The 18,172-nt window shown below is 41.1% G+C and overlaps 1 protein-coding gene across 8 annotated transcripts in view; it reads left to right on the top strand.

The window, feature by feature from the left end:
* The window catches only part of ELOVL5 (ELOVL fatty acid elongase 5), an 85,676-nt gene that overhangs the window by 37,443 nt on the left and 30,061 nt on the right, over positions 1-18,172 (top strand). For 5 of the 8 annotated variants that reach the window (XM_063632656.1, XM_055262846.2, XM_055262848.1 and 2 more), the window contains exons 2-3: positions 14,116-14,181; positions 17,869-18,056. In XM_063632656.1, the coding sequence (XP_063488726.1) occupies positions 14,124-14,181; positions 17,869-18,056 (246 nt within the window). In that variant the 5' untranslated portion in view covers positions 14,116-14,123. Of the gene's footprint in view, positions 1-14,115; positions 14,182-15,336; positions 18,057-18,172 lie in introns of those variants that run through there. The other 3 variants (XM_055262849.1, XM_063632659.1, XM_063632658.1) reach the window with 1 other exon arrangement.

The following is an 18,172-nucleotide window of genomic DNA, read 5'->3' as shown; positions in this document are numbered from 1 at the left end:
CCATTCCTTTGTTTCTCCAGCCCCTGGCAACCACTGATGGATCTGCCTATTCTGGACATTTCATATAAATTGAATCATCTGTGGCCTTTTGTGTCTGGCATCTTCCACTTTGCCTAGTGTTTTCCAGATTCATTCATGATATAGTAAATGTCAGTACTGTATTCCTTTTAATGGCCGAATAACATTCCATTGTATGAATGTACCACATTTTGTTTATTAATTAATCAGTTGATCGACTTTTGGGTTGTTTTTACTTTTTGACTATTATAAATAATGTTACTATGAATATTTGTGTACAGGTTTTGGAGTGAATGTATGTTTTCATTTCTTTGGGTATATACCTAGGACTGGAATTGCTGGGTCATATGGTAATTCTGTGTTTCACTTTTTGAAGACTTGCCAAACTATTTTCCACAGCAGATGTACCATTTGACAGTTCCGCCAACAGCAAGCACCTGAGTATTTCACTTTCTCCATATACTCGCCAGTATTTGTTATTTTCTGTTTTTATGATTATAGCTACCCCAGTGGTTATTACATGGGTCTTTTCTTAAAAAGAGCTGTTTTGGCAACACTGCCTCGCTTACCTACCAGGTATGACAGCCACAGGAGCGCTGTTTATGCCGAAGTTTCCAGTGGTGTCAGTTGGCTGTCTCTAGGCTTCTGTGGAAGAGAAAATTGTGTAACTGCCTACCTCTCCTGCCAGAGCACCAGACTTGATGTGAAGTTCTGTGAAGAGCCCACCCAGTCACCTGTCAGCTCATGTAGCCACACCGGAGAGTCTGTTGAGGTACAGAGGGGAGTTACCAGTGTCGTTTGTGGACTCAGTTGCTATTTTGGAACAGAAATTTGCAGAATCCTTTAAGGTGAAAAATTTCCATGCTAGTATGTATCATATGAATAGCAATTATTTACCCTTTCACAGAAAAAAACCCAACAGTCTTTTCTGTGTGTATTGTGAGATAAAGCCTGGAGGGGTTTGTGGTTTTCTTTTTAACACGTAACAGTTCGAAATTTGTTGCAGATCATAAGCTGCCAAATAATAGCTTTAAGATGTACTTTTAAAAATCAACTGTGTGATTGGCTGGGTGCAGTGGCTCACTCTTGTAATCCTAGCACTTTGGGAGGCCAAGGCAGACAAGATTGCTCGAGCCCTGGAGTTGAAGACCAGACCAGCCTGGGAACAGAGCGAGACCCTGTCTCCAAATTAACAACATCAACAAAAAAATCAACTTGTGATAATTGTAAAGAGCACAAGTTTTGGACCAACCACATATTTAAGTAACTTTGTGAGCTACTTAACAGTAAGTAATGTGATTAACTCTTCCCGGTGTGCCCGAAAATTTTTTGATTTTAGCACTGAAAGCCTTACATCCCGGGAAATTCCCCCAGAAAAACAGGACGGTTGCCTACCCTAAGCCATATAAACCTAGAGTTAACTACTTAAGATCTCTGAACTTTAGTTTCCTCGTCTAGGAAATAGGGATATTTCCTTAGTGAGTCTTTGAAAACCCAGCTACATAGTAGGCTCTTAGTAAATGTTAGATCCCTTGTCTCAGGCTAGAAACAAAAGTGTTGTATTGTTTTCATAACCAAATTCTATACTTTAGATAAGCCTTTTCACTTCTCCTCCCAGTTCCAGTTAAATCAAGGGGGAGGGTTTATATTTTATTAGGCCGTGCTTGTAATTGGTGCCTTAATTATGTGTGGCAACCAAAAGGAAGGCTAGCAAGGGGAAGTAGAGTTGTCTTGTAAGAACCTCTTCTTCTAACCCCACTGACCTTGTTAATTTCTAAGGCTTTTATCTATTGTTATCAAATTACCCCCAAATTTGCCGCCTTAAAATGCAGAAACATTTACTGTCACACACGTTTTCTGAGGGTCAGGAGTCCCAGCAAGGCCTAGCTGGGTGGTTTTGTCTCAGGGTCTTTCATGAGGCTGCATTCGTCTGAAGCTGACCAGGCCAGAGGATCTGCTTCTGAGCTCATTCAGGTGACTGTTGGCAAGCAGCCTATTTCCTGCCACATTGTCCTCTCCCTAGGACTGTTCACAGCATAGCAGCTGGCTTTCCCCAGAGCTAGTGGTCCTAGAAACACAGATAGAAACATGCCAGCTGACCAAGGTAGAAGCCACAACATCTGTTACCACCTAATCCCAGAAGCGACATACCATCCCTTTTGCTTTATTCTGTTGGTCACACACACAACCCTGGTTCATCGGGGAAGGGCGCTACATAAGGGTGTGAGTATCAGGTGTACCAGGATCTTTGGGGGCATCTTAGACTCTGCCTCCCATAGATACCATATTTACTTGAAGAAAGCTTGAGGTCCTGTAGTCTAGGTAATGAAACGAATATAATAGGAAGCAGCTCAGTTTAGGATTGATGATAATAGAGCCAGAGCCCACATTTCTCAGCCAGTGTTCAGGTTCTTCCTATCACCCATCTTGCCTCCTTCTGGAAGGAGTGTATGGAATTGTCCTTGGCCAAGCATTTGATTTGGCAGCAGCAGCAGCAGCAGCAGCAGCAGCCTGTCAGCAGTGATCCATACTGCCCCAGTTCAACATGATGAAACAGGGAGTTACTAAATTCCTTTCTGTGTCCCAAGAACAGCTACTAGGGATTACAGGGAGCAAGACAGGTGTGTTCTTTGTTCTCACAGAGCTTTATAGACTTGGCCACTGTTGACTCCTGGTAGTAATGGTGTTATGGATCTCCTCTACTGATAGTAATATTTCTGCAACAGCATCCCCCAAAAAAGAGCTTACCGGTAAAAAATCCATCAGGTGCAGGATGGATTAATGCATGCTTGTTATGTGTGATATGTACCATGTCACACAGTGTTTGAAAAATATGAGAACTGAGCTCTATCTTGATATGAGGTTTTATTTCAGCTTGAGAGATGGTTTGAAAAAATATGATTACCCCCCCCCCCCGTGCATCCCTTCCCCCCAGCTGGTGAAATTAGAGGAAACGGAATTGCTGCAGAATTTGTTGGAATAAAAAATAACTTGTCCTCAAGACCATCATCCTAGTCTAGGCTCTGTCTCTGTAATACAGTGTATGGATACCATCTGGGTGATAAAAATTAAAGGGTGGCAGGGGATTTTAGTAAGAGTCCAAAAGCTTAATTTATATATGTAGCAGTGGTTCCCAAAGCAGGCTGTTTCCCAGAATTACCTAAGGATCTTTTCAAAAAGATATTTCCTAGCATCTATTGAATTAGAATTTCTAGGAGTGGATCCCAAAAACCTGTTTTTAAAGCTGTTAGGTGATTCTAAGATGCAGTCAGATTTAAGAGCCCATTGATATGAAACTCTAGATAAAGTCATTCATTCATTGATCCGCTCATTATTCATTCATTCACTCATAGTTTGAACGAGCAATCAACAATTGGTCAGGCACAGATCCAGACACTCTAGCGATAAAATGGGAACACGAGAGGTTCTGCCCTTGAAGAGCTTAGAGCCTAATAGGATGTGGACAGATAAACAGATAATTACAGTATAACTGATAATCACAGCACTTAAAAAATAAGCCTGTAATTTTATCACTGATTGAGATACAGTAGAAGTGATGATGAAGAGTATGAAAATGAGGTCAGGGAGGATTGCTGCCCCTTTACTTCCCATCTAGGTCTTAATTACAGAGATCTTGAACTCTATTACCAAACATCTTCCAAACAACTTTTTTTTTAACTTGATAATGTTATTTTAAAACTACATAGTTCTGTATCTTTTTCTCGTAAACCTATATGAATTCAAGCAATACTAACACATGTTGTCACCATCTTTTATGTAAATATGTGAAGATGTCCTCTTGAGAGACTGCATGGGGTATTTTAAGAATGGTAGGCAATAGAGTTGGAGACGTAGTTCAAATTCTGGCTCCACCCAACCTCTGTGACCTTTGGCAACTCAGCCCCATTTTCAGTTATGGTAAATGAATAAGTTTATTGGCCATCTATTATATGCTAGTTGTCAGGAGTACAAAAAAAAAAGGCTTATCAGATGCAGATTTATTTCTGCTCTCTACTGAGGTTGGGATAGACACTGGCCTGCTCTTCTACTCACAGAGAAGTCAGTGACCAGCATCTCCTTGACATTTCAGAGGAATTTATCTAGAGTCTTTTACAAATCCCCAGATTCACAAGTATCATTTGTGAGTCCATGCCAAATAGAGAATAACAGAGCTGTGAGGTATGGATGTGAGCACGTTTCACTGCCCATGGACCTTGCAGGGAACTCCAGTTTATGCCTTAGCAAAACTCTTCCATAAACATTGAATATGAAATTGATCATTGTCAAAGTTCTCTGTAATGATGATAATAATAGAAACATTTTTATGGCACTTGCTGTGCCACACACTATTCTAAGCATTTCACATATCTTAACTCATTTAATCACATGAGGAAGTTAATGTAATTACCCTCATTTCACAGTCTAATAAACTAAGGCACAGAATGTTAAGTAACTTGCCCAAGGTTACACAGCTAGTAAGTGGTGAAGCAGGGATTTGAACCCAGGCTCTCGGGCTCCAGAGTGTGTGTTCCTAACCACTACCACCCAAAAGTGGTTGAGCCACAGATGCCTTTGCACACTGCTTACTGATTTGTACTGTGGCAGAGGTCATGTCTGTCTCTGTCACTTTCCTGTTCCTCACAAGCAATACTGCTTGACACAAAGTAGACACTCATTAAACAGTTTTTAACTCAGTGAGTCAACTGCCTTTCAAATGGCTGGTAGCCTGAAAAGCAGTCCTTCTGAGAATCTTTGGACACACAGAAATAAAACCAGTCAGGAGGATGACTGACTCCTGCAGCTGACGGATTTTTTACCTTGCTTCACTGCAGCCTTGTGGGCATTAATTAGTTACTGTCAGCAAAATTCTATGTGAAAGTGGAGTTCTAAGTCCAACTGCAGCAATCTGGCCTTCACCCACCAGCAAGGAACATTCTGTGTGTGAATTATCGTTGTCTTTTTTCAAGTAACAGTGTGCTTCACTCAATTAAAAGTTATCACCACTTCTTCTAGTTTCAAAAGGAAATTAAGTTTGCAGCTTTAAGATGATAAAACTCTACAAGAGTAATTTTCTACAGTGGTGAACCCTTTTCTGAATGCTCGTTTGTTGTGTGGATTGTTGTAAGTGGTCCTTGTCTTGACTCTGCTGAGAACTGCGGGAAGAACTTTGAACTTGACTGTACATTCTGTCTTTAGCTGTGAATAAGAATTCCCCTAGAATAAAGTTCTAAAATCATGTTACCCTCCCCCCACCAACTGCTGAAAAAATTTCTATATCTGAGTTTTTTTAAGATCAAGTGTATTTGTGTATTGCCTTTCAAGACTAGAATACATCTTTGTCTCCCAGTGGGGAAGAAATTCCCTTGAATGTTTAAGAGGGGTGTGTGTGTGTGTGTGTGTACATGCATTTTTTCTTTTTGTTTTTGTTTTTTATGGGCTCACACTTTACAAAGTGCCTTTACTGCTCATGTAGTAGATGAGAAGAGAGCATCTCTGTTAGAGTTCCAGATAACTAGCACTGAGAAAGTTCTCCCCGAGGAAATGCCATCTGTAACTAGGATTTAGTCCGTATTTTAGGATGCTGCCATTGTGGAGTCAGGTGTGCCATTTTCTTTTCTTTTTATTTTGTAATAACAGGTGTATCTCATTTATAGTATCACCAGTAGATAATTATTATACTCATAGGACAGACTGGAGTACTTGCCATTAAAGAGTTTGGACTCTAAGGAGTTGCAGAGTTTGTTCCCATAATACCTGGGCACAGAAGTATCTAGCTCATAAAAAAGTTGAAGTTGCTGTATACTAAATGAGTTGTCTAGACAGCAACAAGAGGGGCAGTGGAGTGGAGGTAGGCTTTGTAATACCTAATCTGGGCCTTGGAGAAAGGGTTGGAAATGAAGGCAAGAGGACAGGGAGGAAGGACCACAGATAACAGCCACTGGTGTGACTCTCCACTTGTTAGAAGGATGTTAGAAGGTATTAGAAGGATGTCCTTCTCCAGCGATGGTTAAAAAGTGCTTTTTAATTAACTGGTAGCAGCCAAGGAGCAGGAAGTGGAGGCTTCTGTTTTGACCCTAAACTTATTTTTGTACAACAATTTGATTGTTGCACAACAATTTGATTGTTGCAACATTTAAAAATTTCCCCTCCAATTATCCATTATACCAGAATGAGGTTGTTCTGCCTTCTTCAGCTGTGGAGCTAACCTGTGGCAGTGCTTTGTAGAACCTACCAGTGTCCCAGTTTTGCAGTTACTCATCTAAAACCCCAAATAGAGCTGTGTTTTTTGCCTCCATGTATGATATATGGCAGGAAAAATGACCTTATCAGAGAATTACAAGAGTTTGTTATGTCCTTAGAATGAAGATTAGAAAGTACAGGAATTCTGCGGTGGGGGGAAAGAAAGAGAATAAGCATAGATTCAGAGTGTTAGGATGACAGTACACAATCAGATGTACCACTGTTGGCGCGGTAGATATTTTTGAGCCAAGATTTAATCCAGAGTTATCATTTATTTAAATGCCAACACTTTAATATGAATTCTGTTGTCAAGTTACTTTCATTTCTAAAGCTTGTTATACTTGGATCTTCTTTCCTTTATGGTCTTCATGACATTTTGTATTTTAACATTCCTCAGCAAGGTGTGGTTTTATTTGGGAGCTGATTTTCCCAACCTAGAAAAATCTTTTTAAATTCTAGAATCAGGGTTGTGACTACCAAATTAAAGCACCATTTAATTTTTCATTTTGTGTAACTGGCAGCCAACTTGAAGAATGTTCCCATGCCTGCCTAACACGAGCTGACTGATAAAAATGATGGATGGGAATGAGAGAAGAGAAAATGCAAGGAAATCTCGGTCTGATCCTTTGCAGCACATGGGTTTGTAAACTCAGCTGACTCATTTTTAGGTGAACAATAACCGTTAAAAAAAGTAAAGCAGGATATGATGAAGTTAAGCTAGACAATAGCTAAACGTTTTTAAATCAAAAGGAATGTGATTTCACTGATATCACAGGAAAGGGAGCTTTCAAAGCAAGCTGACTGCTGCCTTAGAAGCCAGACAAACCAAGACTTGGCCCTAAAAAGATCTTTACTGTTTTAGAGTCAGCAAACAGCCTGGTTGTGGGTTTAGGAAATAAACTTTTCTTTAATATAATTCTTATATCAACTCTTTACTATAATATATATTTTTAAAAATCTTGATACCTTTTAAAACAGATTTGCCTTAAGATCCCGGTACTTTTCCTTTGCTGGGCAGCTTTGTTACTCTCTCCTACTCCAGGTAGAAATGGCCAAGATGCTTAATATTTGCACTCTCCTTGAGACGTACTTCATCTTGGGAATTGTGACTGTGCCTTCTCCTCATTAACCCCAACCACCTCCTTCCGTTGTTGCCACCTACCCCCATTCCCTCATGTTCTGTTGTCCTTGGGAGCCAAGTGGAAAGGGGGAGGAGGGGGACTGATTTGCTGTAAAGCTTATTGTAGTGTCTTTTTTCAAACATGCTTCTAGCAACTAGTTTGATTATTAGTTCAAAGTGAGCACTGATGTTGATGTAACCTCCCACACATGGTTCACCTGGGCATATACTTGCCCCTGGAGGGAGTTGAACAGTGGACAGATGGATTTTCCACGCGAGCAGGACTCTCTTTAGGGCTTTGGGTTTTGTTCTTTGTTCTGCTCGTGTTAGTATTTCCAGGTTTTTGTATTCCAGGCTGTGGTAGTTCCAGTCTTTCTCTCGAATTCAGGCCCAAGGATCCTAAAATTCTACAACACTTAGTATAGTACATGGGGAAGGAACTAGCTAGCCAGGAGCGCAGAACTGATCCATGGTGGTGGGAGTGAGTCAGACGAAGGTGTGCTGAACTCCCTCACACTCTCATGCTCCTTTCAGCTGTATCTTTAAATATAGGGTAGTTTATAAAGAGAATGATCAGCTCCAGTCAGTTTTTTGTAGTGAGATACTTAAAATGAGACACAATTATAATATAGTTGCATGGTTACCAAAAACACTCCAGAATTTTATAATGGGAAGCGGCTTTTTAAACTAGGAGGGTCTTTTGGAAAATGTGCGTTAAAAAGGAATTCTTTAAAATTGGTTCTAATTTACCTGCCCGTAATCCATTTTACTGTCATTATTTTCTGTGTGTGGCTCTTGAACTAGTGAATAGCTTTGGGAGACTGTTTTCATTGGGCCTTTTCTTTCACTGGGCCCTATTACTACTCCCTGTTGTGACCTGTAATTCTGGGAAGTCCCCTAGGTTGAGTGCAGGTCAGAGACTCCTGGTTAAAGAGGATGGGAATCGATGCTTTGGCTTGGTGTCAGCGTGGTCTTTTTCCTGGGACATGCTGGCCACTCCCAGCCCTGTCCATTTTCCTGTCAGAGTGTGGGGAACCAGCCAGATCAAAGAATAGCTTATTCTTTTGCTGCATGTAGGACTAAAGCTCCTTTTCCATGGAGCCTAGTGCCTGGGGTTGGTCCCTGCTAGTACAATTGTACAGAGCAGCTGTGTTCCCATTTGACCCAGCTCACCCAGGCTGCCTGTAGTGTGATTCGGGTTATTGAGAAGTTATATCATTGGTCCACCATAGCTCAGAAGATGGGAAACCGCACCAGTGAGGCCAACCACAGACCTGGCAGTGTGATTGGGCATCTTGTGCAAAGTAGGTCATGCCGTTCCCATAAATCCAGATTACTAGGCAAAGTGTCAAGACTTTTGCATAGCCCTGTGCCTCCCATTCCTTTAGTACAAAAGAGTATAGCTCAGCCCACAGACCACTCAGCAAGTGCCCAATTTACTTAACAGGGCAAGCCAGCCTAGCCTGGTGATGAAGAATTCATTTGCTGAGACCTTTGTGCTGTTCATGTGGCATAGCAGATGAGGCTCAGCAAGGAAGATGGGAATGAAAAGGGCACGTTGCTGGCAGGAGGGCTGCAGGAAGGAGGGTTAGGAGATGGTAGCAGTGTGAGCAGATAAGGATTGGCACCCTCTTCTGTTCCTAGCCCGTTGGCCACATGCACTCTGCAAGGTGTATCTCGTGACTGACCTCTCTCTACTGCTGAGCAAGGCCTGGGCACCAGACAGGGAATGGAGGACAGAAGGCCTCCCATTGTGCTGCCCACTCCTGTCGTGGCTTCTGGTCCTTGTGCATGCCAGCCTAGCCCTGACCCCAGGGCCATTGTGCTCATTTGTGCCTCTAAATGGAACACCCTTTCCCTTGGTAGATGTGTGGCTTGCTGTCACCATTCAGGCTCTGCTCTGTTGCCACCTTCTCAGGCTGCCTTCTCTATGTTTTCAAAAATAAATTCCCACTCCATGATTCCAGCCCCTTTATTCTGCTTAATTTTTTTTTGCTAACAGTTATTTTGCATATCATATTGTACGTGTGTTTCTGTCTGTAATTAATATATGTTTATGGTCTTTCTCACCAGCCTGCAATCCCAGGGCCTTCAGGCCTCCGTGCCTAGCATGTGGTAGGCACTTGGTGTGTGGTATGAATGAAAAATAAGTACATGGTATTGAGGGACACTAGTTATGGGGCTGCCTTGACAAACATGACGTCGTATTGAGTAAATGATGAAGCTTTTGGTGAAGATGTCTGTTAGTAACCTGTGCAGAAACAAACAGCCTTGCCTGAGAAGATTACAGTATATCTCCAATTGTGGGTGTGGTAGGGGAGAGTTTGGGGAAAATATTGAACATGCCAGAGTCCAGCCCAGAATCAAGCTTGGGATCCACGGATCAGGACTCTCCTGATTAGGGCCTGTTGTCCAGGGCCCACCTCTACCTACCCCTTCTCCCTTTTCACTGTAGTCATTTCAGAAACAATAAGCAGGAACAGTAATTTGAAAATTATTATCGTTTCCCCCCATGTATCTGTTCTTTCAGAGAATGTTTTGCTGGCTCTTTCAGTACATTCCTAAGTTTGATTGTGAAAAGTTCTGCAAACCTAGGAGAAAAATTCCCAAGCCAAGAAGAAATGCAGTCTAAGAACAGATGTACCGTTTTTGACAAAAATCGTTTCTTGTGTGTGCTTTTGTAGAGAACACATTTCATTTTATAAAGATGAAGGAGTGCTCCTGTGCCTCCCAGCTTCCGCAGGGCCTCTGTTCAAAATGGTTTAGACTCAGATTATTTGGGACAGATGGCTTGTAACAGGATTCTTCAATATCTCCAAATACTAAATTCCACAGTCTCTTTTGGTAGCCTGCTGCTGGTTCAGTACTCTTGGACTGAAATTTTACCTTATGTTTAATCAAGCTGCTTTTCTGTTGCTGTGATGTTAGCCTAGATTCTCAAATTGGACTGTGTCCTAGGCATTTGTCCTTATAGTAACAGGTCATTTATCGCAATTCCTGGGCTTCATATTTTTCCGGGGCCACTACTGTTATCCCCCTCCACTCCTGCCCCACCAATCTGTATTTTCACTTTGAAACATTTCTTCACTCTTGTTTCCAGCTTCTCTATTTCCTCCTTACACAGAAACTGACCCTGACTACAGCCCTCTGAAAGATCTCTTAATTAGAAAGTGAAATGATTGATTCCCTTATTTTTGTTAGACATATTCCTCCTGTTTGATCTCAGAATACTGTTGTTTGAATTTTGTTACAGCATGGTTTTGAACATATATTCAGCTTATATTCGTATCATCATTCTACTGTCTGCTCATTTGCAAACTGGATTTTGTTTTTGCTTTACTACATCTGGCTTTTCCCCATTATGAATGTCTCATTTTTTTCCAGGTCACCAGGTATGCTCCTTTATGTTTATCCCTATTTTGGCAATCCTTTGTGTTAATATACAATAGGTGCTAGATATTTGTGTATTTAATTAGTACATTCCTTTTAGTTTTGTCTTTCATGTTTGGGTAATATCTGTTTCTGACAAGTTCCTCTCCTGATATATTATCAACTCCCCCCCGCCTTGCCCCCACCTTCTCTTGCTGTCTCTCTGGGGGTGTGTTAGGGCTTACAAGTGGACATTGTGGGTTGTCAGAATGATTGGAGCTCACTGATGGCATTTAGTGGACAGGGACCAAGGACAATTAATGATCCACAATGCACAGGACATTGATTGTTTCCACTGGAATGCCAGCAGTGCCCCTGCTGAGAAGCAGAGACAGCCGTGGGTGGTTGACAGTATTCATCATGGAGGCAATCCTGTGGCAGACATACATTCAGAAACATCTATTGGGGGCTTCCTACATGCCAGACACTGCTCTAAGGGCCTTATTTATATTACCTTATTTATTAATCTTCTTAAAGGCAGTTACTTTGGTCTTTTCCCCATTTTTCAGAAAGATTAAATAACTTGTCCGAGGTCACATTGCTAATAAGTGAAAAAAAATGGGGGTTTCAAACCCTAGTTTCTTATGAAGAGTAGCAAAAGTCCCTTTATGCTTAATACCTGATCATTGTACATTTAATGTGACCCATAAGTAAGTAAGTTAATATTACCCATTAGGTAATAGAATCTAGGTTTTAAAATGCCTTGGAGGAAGGTGTCTGTCCCCAGTGAGCAGCTTGTCCATCAGTTATTCAGTCCATTAGTCATAGCCTTTATGACCTTGTTCCTCCTTATTTCCTTTCATTTGTCTGTTTGGGATGCAGCCTAGTGGAGAGCAGGGAACCCTGTGACCTCGATATACATGGCCCACCATATTATCATAGATGAAATTAAATTGTGTTAGTGTGACTTCAGTGTCACAAAATCATGATAGTTGTCTTTCAAAACTTGGATTTTCTAGATGATTTTCAGTAGATGTTGAAAAAATAGACACAGCCAAATTGTCTTTTAGCCAGTGCCCTTCCTGAACCCACCTCAGGCGGAACTTTTAATAGCCTTTAATAGATAAAAACATTTCTTATTTAACTGTGTTTTAAAGAGGAGTTCTCTTTACGAAACATAAGGCTGAACCTATTCTCTTCAGCACCAGGATTTTCTAGAATTTCTTGTCTCTCCTGAAGTGGTTCAATCTAGGGCAGGAAAGTGGCTTAGGACCAAAATGGCCTTTCTTAGGAATATAGTACATTAGTACCCCCTCATCGTCAAGGAGTACATTCTAAGGTCCCTAGAATGGAAGCCTAAATCCGCAGATAGTACCAAACACTGTATTATATACAGTGGTTTTTTTTCCTATGCATACGTATCTGTAATAAAGTGTACTTTATAAATTAGGCAAAGTAAGAGATTAACAACAATAATAATTAAATAGAACAAGTAAAATAAAAGTTATCTGAACATGAGCACTGTGATCCTGAGGCAGTTGATCTGATAACCCACAAGGTTACAAAGTGACTCAAGGGTGAAGAAGTGTCTACATTGAGGATATGCTGGACAAAGAGATGATTCCCATCCCAGGCGGGATGGAGTGGGACTGCGGGAGATTTCATCACGCTACTCAGAATGGTGTGCAATCTACAACTTAGGAATTGTTTATTTCTGGAATTTCCCACCTCATATTTTCAGACTGTGGTTGATTTCAGGTAATTGAAATCTCAGAAAGCAAAACTGTGGATTAAGAGGGGACTACTGTATGTTAAAATCTTAATTGTTGGATTGCAGAAGTGACCTTGTGCTAAGGTTGTATAACTATTGAGGGGCAAAGGTGGCTGACCTGGTTATTGGCAGATGGGTATGGGGAGCTGGTGCCTTCATTTCCAGCCATGAATTGGTGTCAGCACCCTCCCCAATCCCCCTTGGTCAGGAAAGCTGTCAGGACAGAACCCTGTTAACTACTTTGAAAGTGTGGTTGATGGCTCCTCCTATCTCTACGTCCCATCTCATCTGGATTGACTTGATTGTAACTACTACAACCATTAGATAATTTCGTGGATAAAGTAGTTTATCTTAAAATTAGCCAGAGAATATATAACGCTTCAGTGTGGCAAGCCAAGGAAGAGAAGTATTGCTAAATGATTAACAGCTTAGTTAATAAAATCAGTTCTGCCTTTGCCCTTGGAACTTATAATATTGATGATTATTCCTGTAAGAAGAATGGCCAGGAAAGTTGGAAATATGTGTCTTTAATAGAAAATCTAGTCAGTATGCATATGAAAAGTTGATTAGTTACCCTCTAAATGAAATCTTAAATGGGGGAAGGTAGGGAGCTATAGAATCTTAGAAGATGGAGGTAAATCTTTAACTGGTATCTCAAGATGTTTTATTAAGTGAAAATAAGCAAGTAATATATACACACTTCTATATATAATAGTGTTTTTTCTAGTTTTTTGAACTGTGATCCCCACAGTAAGAATATATTTTACATCACAACTAAGTACATTATACTTATAAATATGATATAATAAAACTAAAGTTTTATGAAACTATATTCATTCTCACTAAGAGCAAAGCATTCTGATTCTCTATTATGATCAATTATTTTAATGCTAAGTTGACATGATCATCTACTAATGGGTTGCAACCCACAATTGTGAAAACATCCATTTAGTATGACCTCTTTGTGCTCAAAAGAGGAGAAATCTCTGGAAGTATACTGAAGAAATGTTACCATTAGGTTCCTTGTGATGCGTGGCTTGGGGATTGCGGTTGAGGGAAGTAATGAGATTTTTGCCCCTTTTTTAAATTTTTAATATTTGAATTGTTTTACTGTAGACATGAGGTACTGTAAAATAATAATTGATAAAAGTAACAAGCAGAAAAAACTGTCTTGTCACTGTGGCATTCTGTTCCCTGATATGGCTCTTCCTTGTCTTACCTCAAGTCCTCAGTTGTTGCCCAGACAGGATGTCTTCCTGTCTGCCACCTTTCATTCCAGTTACTTCCACGTTTTTCCCCACTGAGATTTCAGCTTCACGGAAAGAGTTTCTATGGAACTCAGAAAAGAAGTTCAGAAAACTGGCACTTCATTTATAAAGTGAGCTCAACAGAATTGTGTCTTTCCTTTTGATCTTCAAGTTAGATCTAGCACAGAAGTCACTTTTGTGAATTAAAAAAATTCTTTTAACCTAAGGAACTGAACTTAACCTTGTCCGTAGCATATCTTTGAAAAGAACTTATTCTTTTATGAAAAAAATACTGTATAAAAAACATTTTGAGTAGAGATTAATCAGTATCTTTTTTTTTTCCTTAATAGGTTTTCAAATGGAACATTTTGATGCATCACTTAGTACCTATTTGAAGGCATTGCTAGGCCCCCGAGGTAAGGTGGTTTTTGGTTTTGCTTACCTTCTGCGGCATCACTCCCTGCTTGTAGTCACTTGTAAATATTGCATGAGGAGATACTAGAAAATGTTAGCATTTTCTATGAAAAGTCCAAAACTTTATCCTGGATGACAAGGGATTTGGAGAAGTCTCTGACAGAGACACCTGCTGTGGGTGGTCCTCTGTTGACTTTAACTGGAGTTTAAAAATATGCTGTAAAGCTTGTAGCCTGAGAATACTATAGATTTCACCATTATCAGTGGCATGTTTTTCTCAATTCTTGGCAGTCTCTAAGAAAAACTAGTTTCCAAAACGCAGTGTTGCAATAGGAGTTTAAAACTCTTCCCCTTTTACAATTTTAAGGGCTTTTTAAGGTCTTATCATTTTGTATCATGTTAACTCACTGGTAAATATGCACCTGAACCTTACTTGCTTTATCTTTTAGAAAGTAAATCAGCTCCATATTGCCTTCTTTTGATGTCATCTGTAAATGTCTTTTAAAGTCTTTTCTAAAAAGAAAGAACTTTTTAGGCTCACAGAAAAGCTAGAAATGGCTTTTAAACAGACAAAAAGAATCTCAGTTTCTCATGATTTTTAAAATACAAAAGAAATAACAAAAGGACTTAGTCTATTAGCTTGGCAGAGATGAAATAATAGGTTTCATGTCACCTGCGATAATAGTGATAATAGTGAAGGTGTGGAGAAAGGGTACAACCTCTCTGAAAGGCTGTTTTGCCTTCTGTTGGAATTAAAATGCACATGCCCTTTTACCTAGCCATTCTACTCCTAATACTTTATTCTGTGGCTAGCGTTGATCAGTTATGCAATGACACATATCAGGATGCTCATTACAGCATTGTTTTTCAAGGAATCCTCTGGATGCCTGTCAGTAGGGGACAGGTTATGTAAATTAGTGTATGGCCCGTTGAAAAGAACAAAAAAGAATTAAGTTAGATCCATCTGTATCTGCTTGGGTTGGGATAGTGCCTTACGTTAGCTGTAAGGGACAAAAAATCCAACTCTAAATGGCTAAAATAATAATAATAATTATTAGCTTGCATTACCAGGTGGGGCAATTCCATAGTTATTTCAGGGACTGTATAATGCAACCAAGGATCCTTGTTCTTGTCATTTTCTACTTTGCCACTCCCAGGTATCAGCAGCTCTGTCCTCAGAATGGGTCCCCCACTTCACACAGTTGTAGGATGGCTACAGCAGCTCCATGCAGCGCATTCAAAGGAAGAAGAAAAAATGTTTCATTTGTGTGGTTTTAAGCATAAGGAAGCCGTTTCCAAGAGCTCTTTGCCAGCTGTCATCCCTCAAAACTCACTGGCCACAATTGCTTCACATGCCCCTGCCTGAACCAGCCACCAGAGAGGGGGTTAGGACCACCACAGATTGACTAGATCCTAAGGATTCTCTACCTGGGGCTGGAGTTCGGGTCAGGTGCCCGGGAAGCACTCTGCAGTGTGGGAGGATGAATACATGCCAATTTGGAAAGATGAGTATTTGTGGGAAAATGAATAAAGCAAAGTGTAAATCAGAGGTTTAAGTTAAAAAAAGAGGGAGATTTGTGTGTATTTATTGTTTGTGATATATATGTTCATACAAAATATGTAACAGTCTGATGTTAGTTGTTAAGTGGGAACTGGTTTTCTTAAAATTGACAGCCAAGGCCCAAAGCTGAGAACAAAAGGTGTTAAGCATCCCCTTAAAGTCCCTGGGGCCAGCCATTTCCCTGAATGACTTCTAAGCACAACCAGTTCTGCCGGACTGACAGTAACACCCTCCGTGACCATAGCATAACTAGTGGGGAGGGTGTGGAGGGCACGTCCCTCTGAAGCCAAAGCAAGCCAGCCACGAGAGAAATGCTGGGAAAGTTTAGTGTGTACAGTGCAAGAAAGGAAGACTGACAGTCAGTTCCCCCACGTGGACATATGCTTTATTGAGCCTGTTCTTGTTCTGTGAAATCAAGGTGAAAATGACTGGAGAGAGTAGCAAGATGGTCCAGCCTGGGAGGGGTCAAAGAAAGGGCAGAGCCGGGCGTGGCGGCTCACTCCTGTAATCCCAGTACTTTGGGAGGCCAAGGCAGGTGGGTCCCCTGAGGTCAGGAGTTCGAGACCAGCCTGACCAATATGGTGAAACCCGGTCTTTACTAAAATTACAAAAATTAGCCGGGTGTGGTGCTGTGTGCCTATAGTCCCAGCTACTCTGGAGGCTAAGGCAGGAGAATGGCTTGAACCCTAGAGGCAGAGGTTGCAGTGAGCCGAGGTCACGCTACTGCACTTCAGCTTGGGCGACAGAGTGAGACCCCTTCTCAGAATAAACAAATGAATAATAAAAAAAATTAAATGGCAGAGGCTGTCCTCCCAACTGCTGCTTCTCTGAAGACGCAGTAGGTGAATGCTGCATGTGCCTCAAGTTCTGGAGTTGTGAGCCTTGGCGGGTAGTTAAGATTGAGGAGCCACAGGTTTTCAGGGATCATCATAGCAGGGTTCAAAGGGCAGCATGCTTCAGAGGCAGCTTCCTGGGGTCAGGCAGAGTATGAAGCTGAATCTTTCAGGGTTCACATAACACTTAGGGGGTCTGGCTACCAAGGAGTTTCCCGCCATTCAAGAAGAGGTTGTCAGTTGGCTGCTGGCGGCTGACCTGTTTCCCTCTCCCTCCTCCCTGCCTAAGAAAAGGAATGGGGGCAGGAGAGGCCCTTCCTATACCAGTGTCTCCTCTGGATCCGCCTAGGTCTTCTCTCTCACGCTACTATTCCTCAGTTTGTTAAATACTGCACTTTAAATAGGCACTTTTAGCATCTGATCATTGCTGCTTCACCTTCATGTTTTGTTTTGTTTTTATTTTCATTTTTGAGACAGAGTCTCACTCTGTTGCCCAGGCTGGGGTGCAGTGGTACGATCTCAGCTCACTGCAACCTCTGCCTCCCAATTTCAAGCGATTCTCCCACCTCAGCCTCCCAAGTAGCTGGGATTACAGGTGTGCACCACCATGCCTGGCGGATTTTTGTATTTTTAGTAGAGACAGTGTTTTGCCGTGTTGGCCAGGCTGGTCTTGAACTCCTGACTTGAGGTGATCCGCCCGCCTCGGCATCCCAAAGTGCTGGGATTACAGGCATGAGCCACCACACCCAGCCCTTGTTTTGTTTTTAAATCATTGTCCTCTCTGCTGTTGACCATTACACTCATAGCAAAGGCTGCCTTTCTAATTAGTGCCAGTTTCACTAACCTGGCTAAGCAGCACGTTTTCTGAGTCTGCATATGCTGGCCACACTTGCCGACTGACACACAGCTGAGATGGAGGACTTCATAGTTCAATGACTGCCATTTCTTGGGTTTCATCACCCTATGTGTAATCTGGTAAACCTGGTTAATAAATCCAATTAATGGGAAACGTAGCCTTCTCCTTGTTTTCTTCTTAAATTCTTTGGAAAGAATATTTTTGTTATGATTTTACTTAGCAAAAATCATGAATAATACATTGTTATTCAGAGCATGTAACGAGCTTCACCTTGTTTGATATGTATTGAAAATCCATGCCTCCTCTCCTGATTGCTTTGTTGGAATTAGGAACATGAATTACCAGGTGACTTTTATATCATCATGGTGAGAGAAATTTTTTCAACGTTTGAAAAGTTGTGAATGTTTTTATATATCATTAATTTTTTTTAATTTTTCAGATACTAGAGTAAAAGGATGGTTTCTTCTGGACAATTATATACCCACATTTATCTGCTCTGTCATATATTTACTAATTGTATGGCTGGGACCAAAATACATGAGGAATAAACAGCCATTCTCTTGCCGGGGGATTTTAGTGGTGTATAACCTTGGACTCACACTGCTGTCTCTGTATATGTTCTGTGAGGTAAGTCAAAGGTTAACACAGTCTTCCTTTCACGTAAATGCACTCATATTGCTGTCCTAAATTGTATTCCTAAATGAGGAAAGGTGGCCGCTTGGGGTGTAGAGACAACTGGGCAA

The sequence above is a fragment of the Symphalangus syndactylus genome, chromosome 23 (assembly GCF_028878055.3).
Source record: "Symphalangus syndactylus isolate Jambi chromosome 23, NHGRI_mSymSyn1-v2.1_pri, whole genome shotgun sequence".
NCBI classification, from domain to species: domain Eukaryota; kingdom Metazoa; phylum Chordata; class Mammalia; order Primates; family Hylobatidae; genus Symphalangus; species Symphalangus syndactylus.
This window is presented reverse-complemented; position numbering and strand designations above follow the sequence as displayed.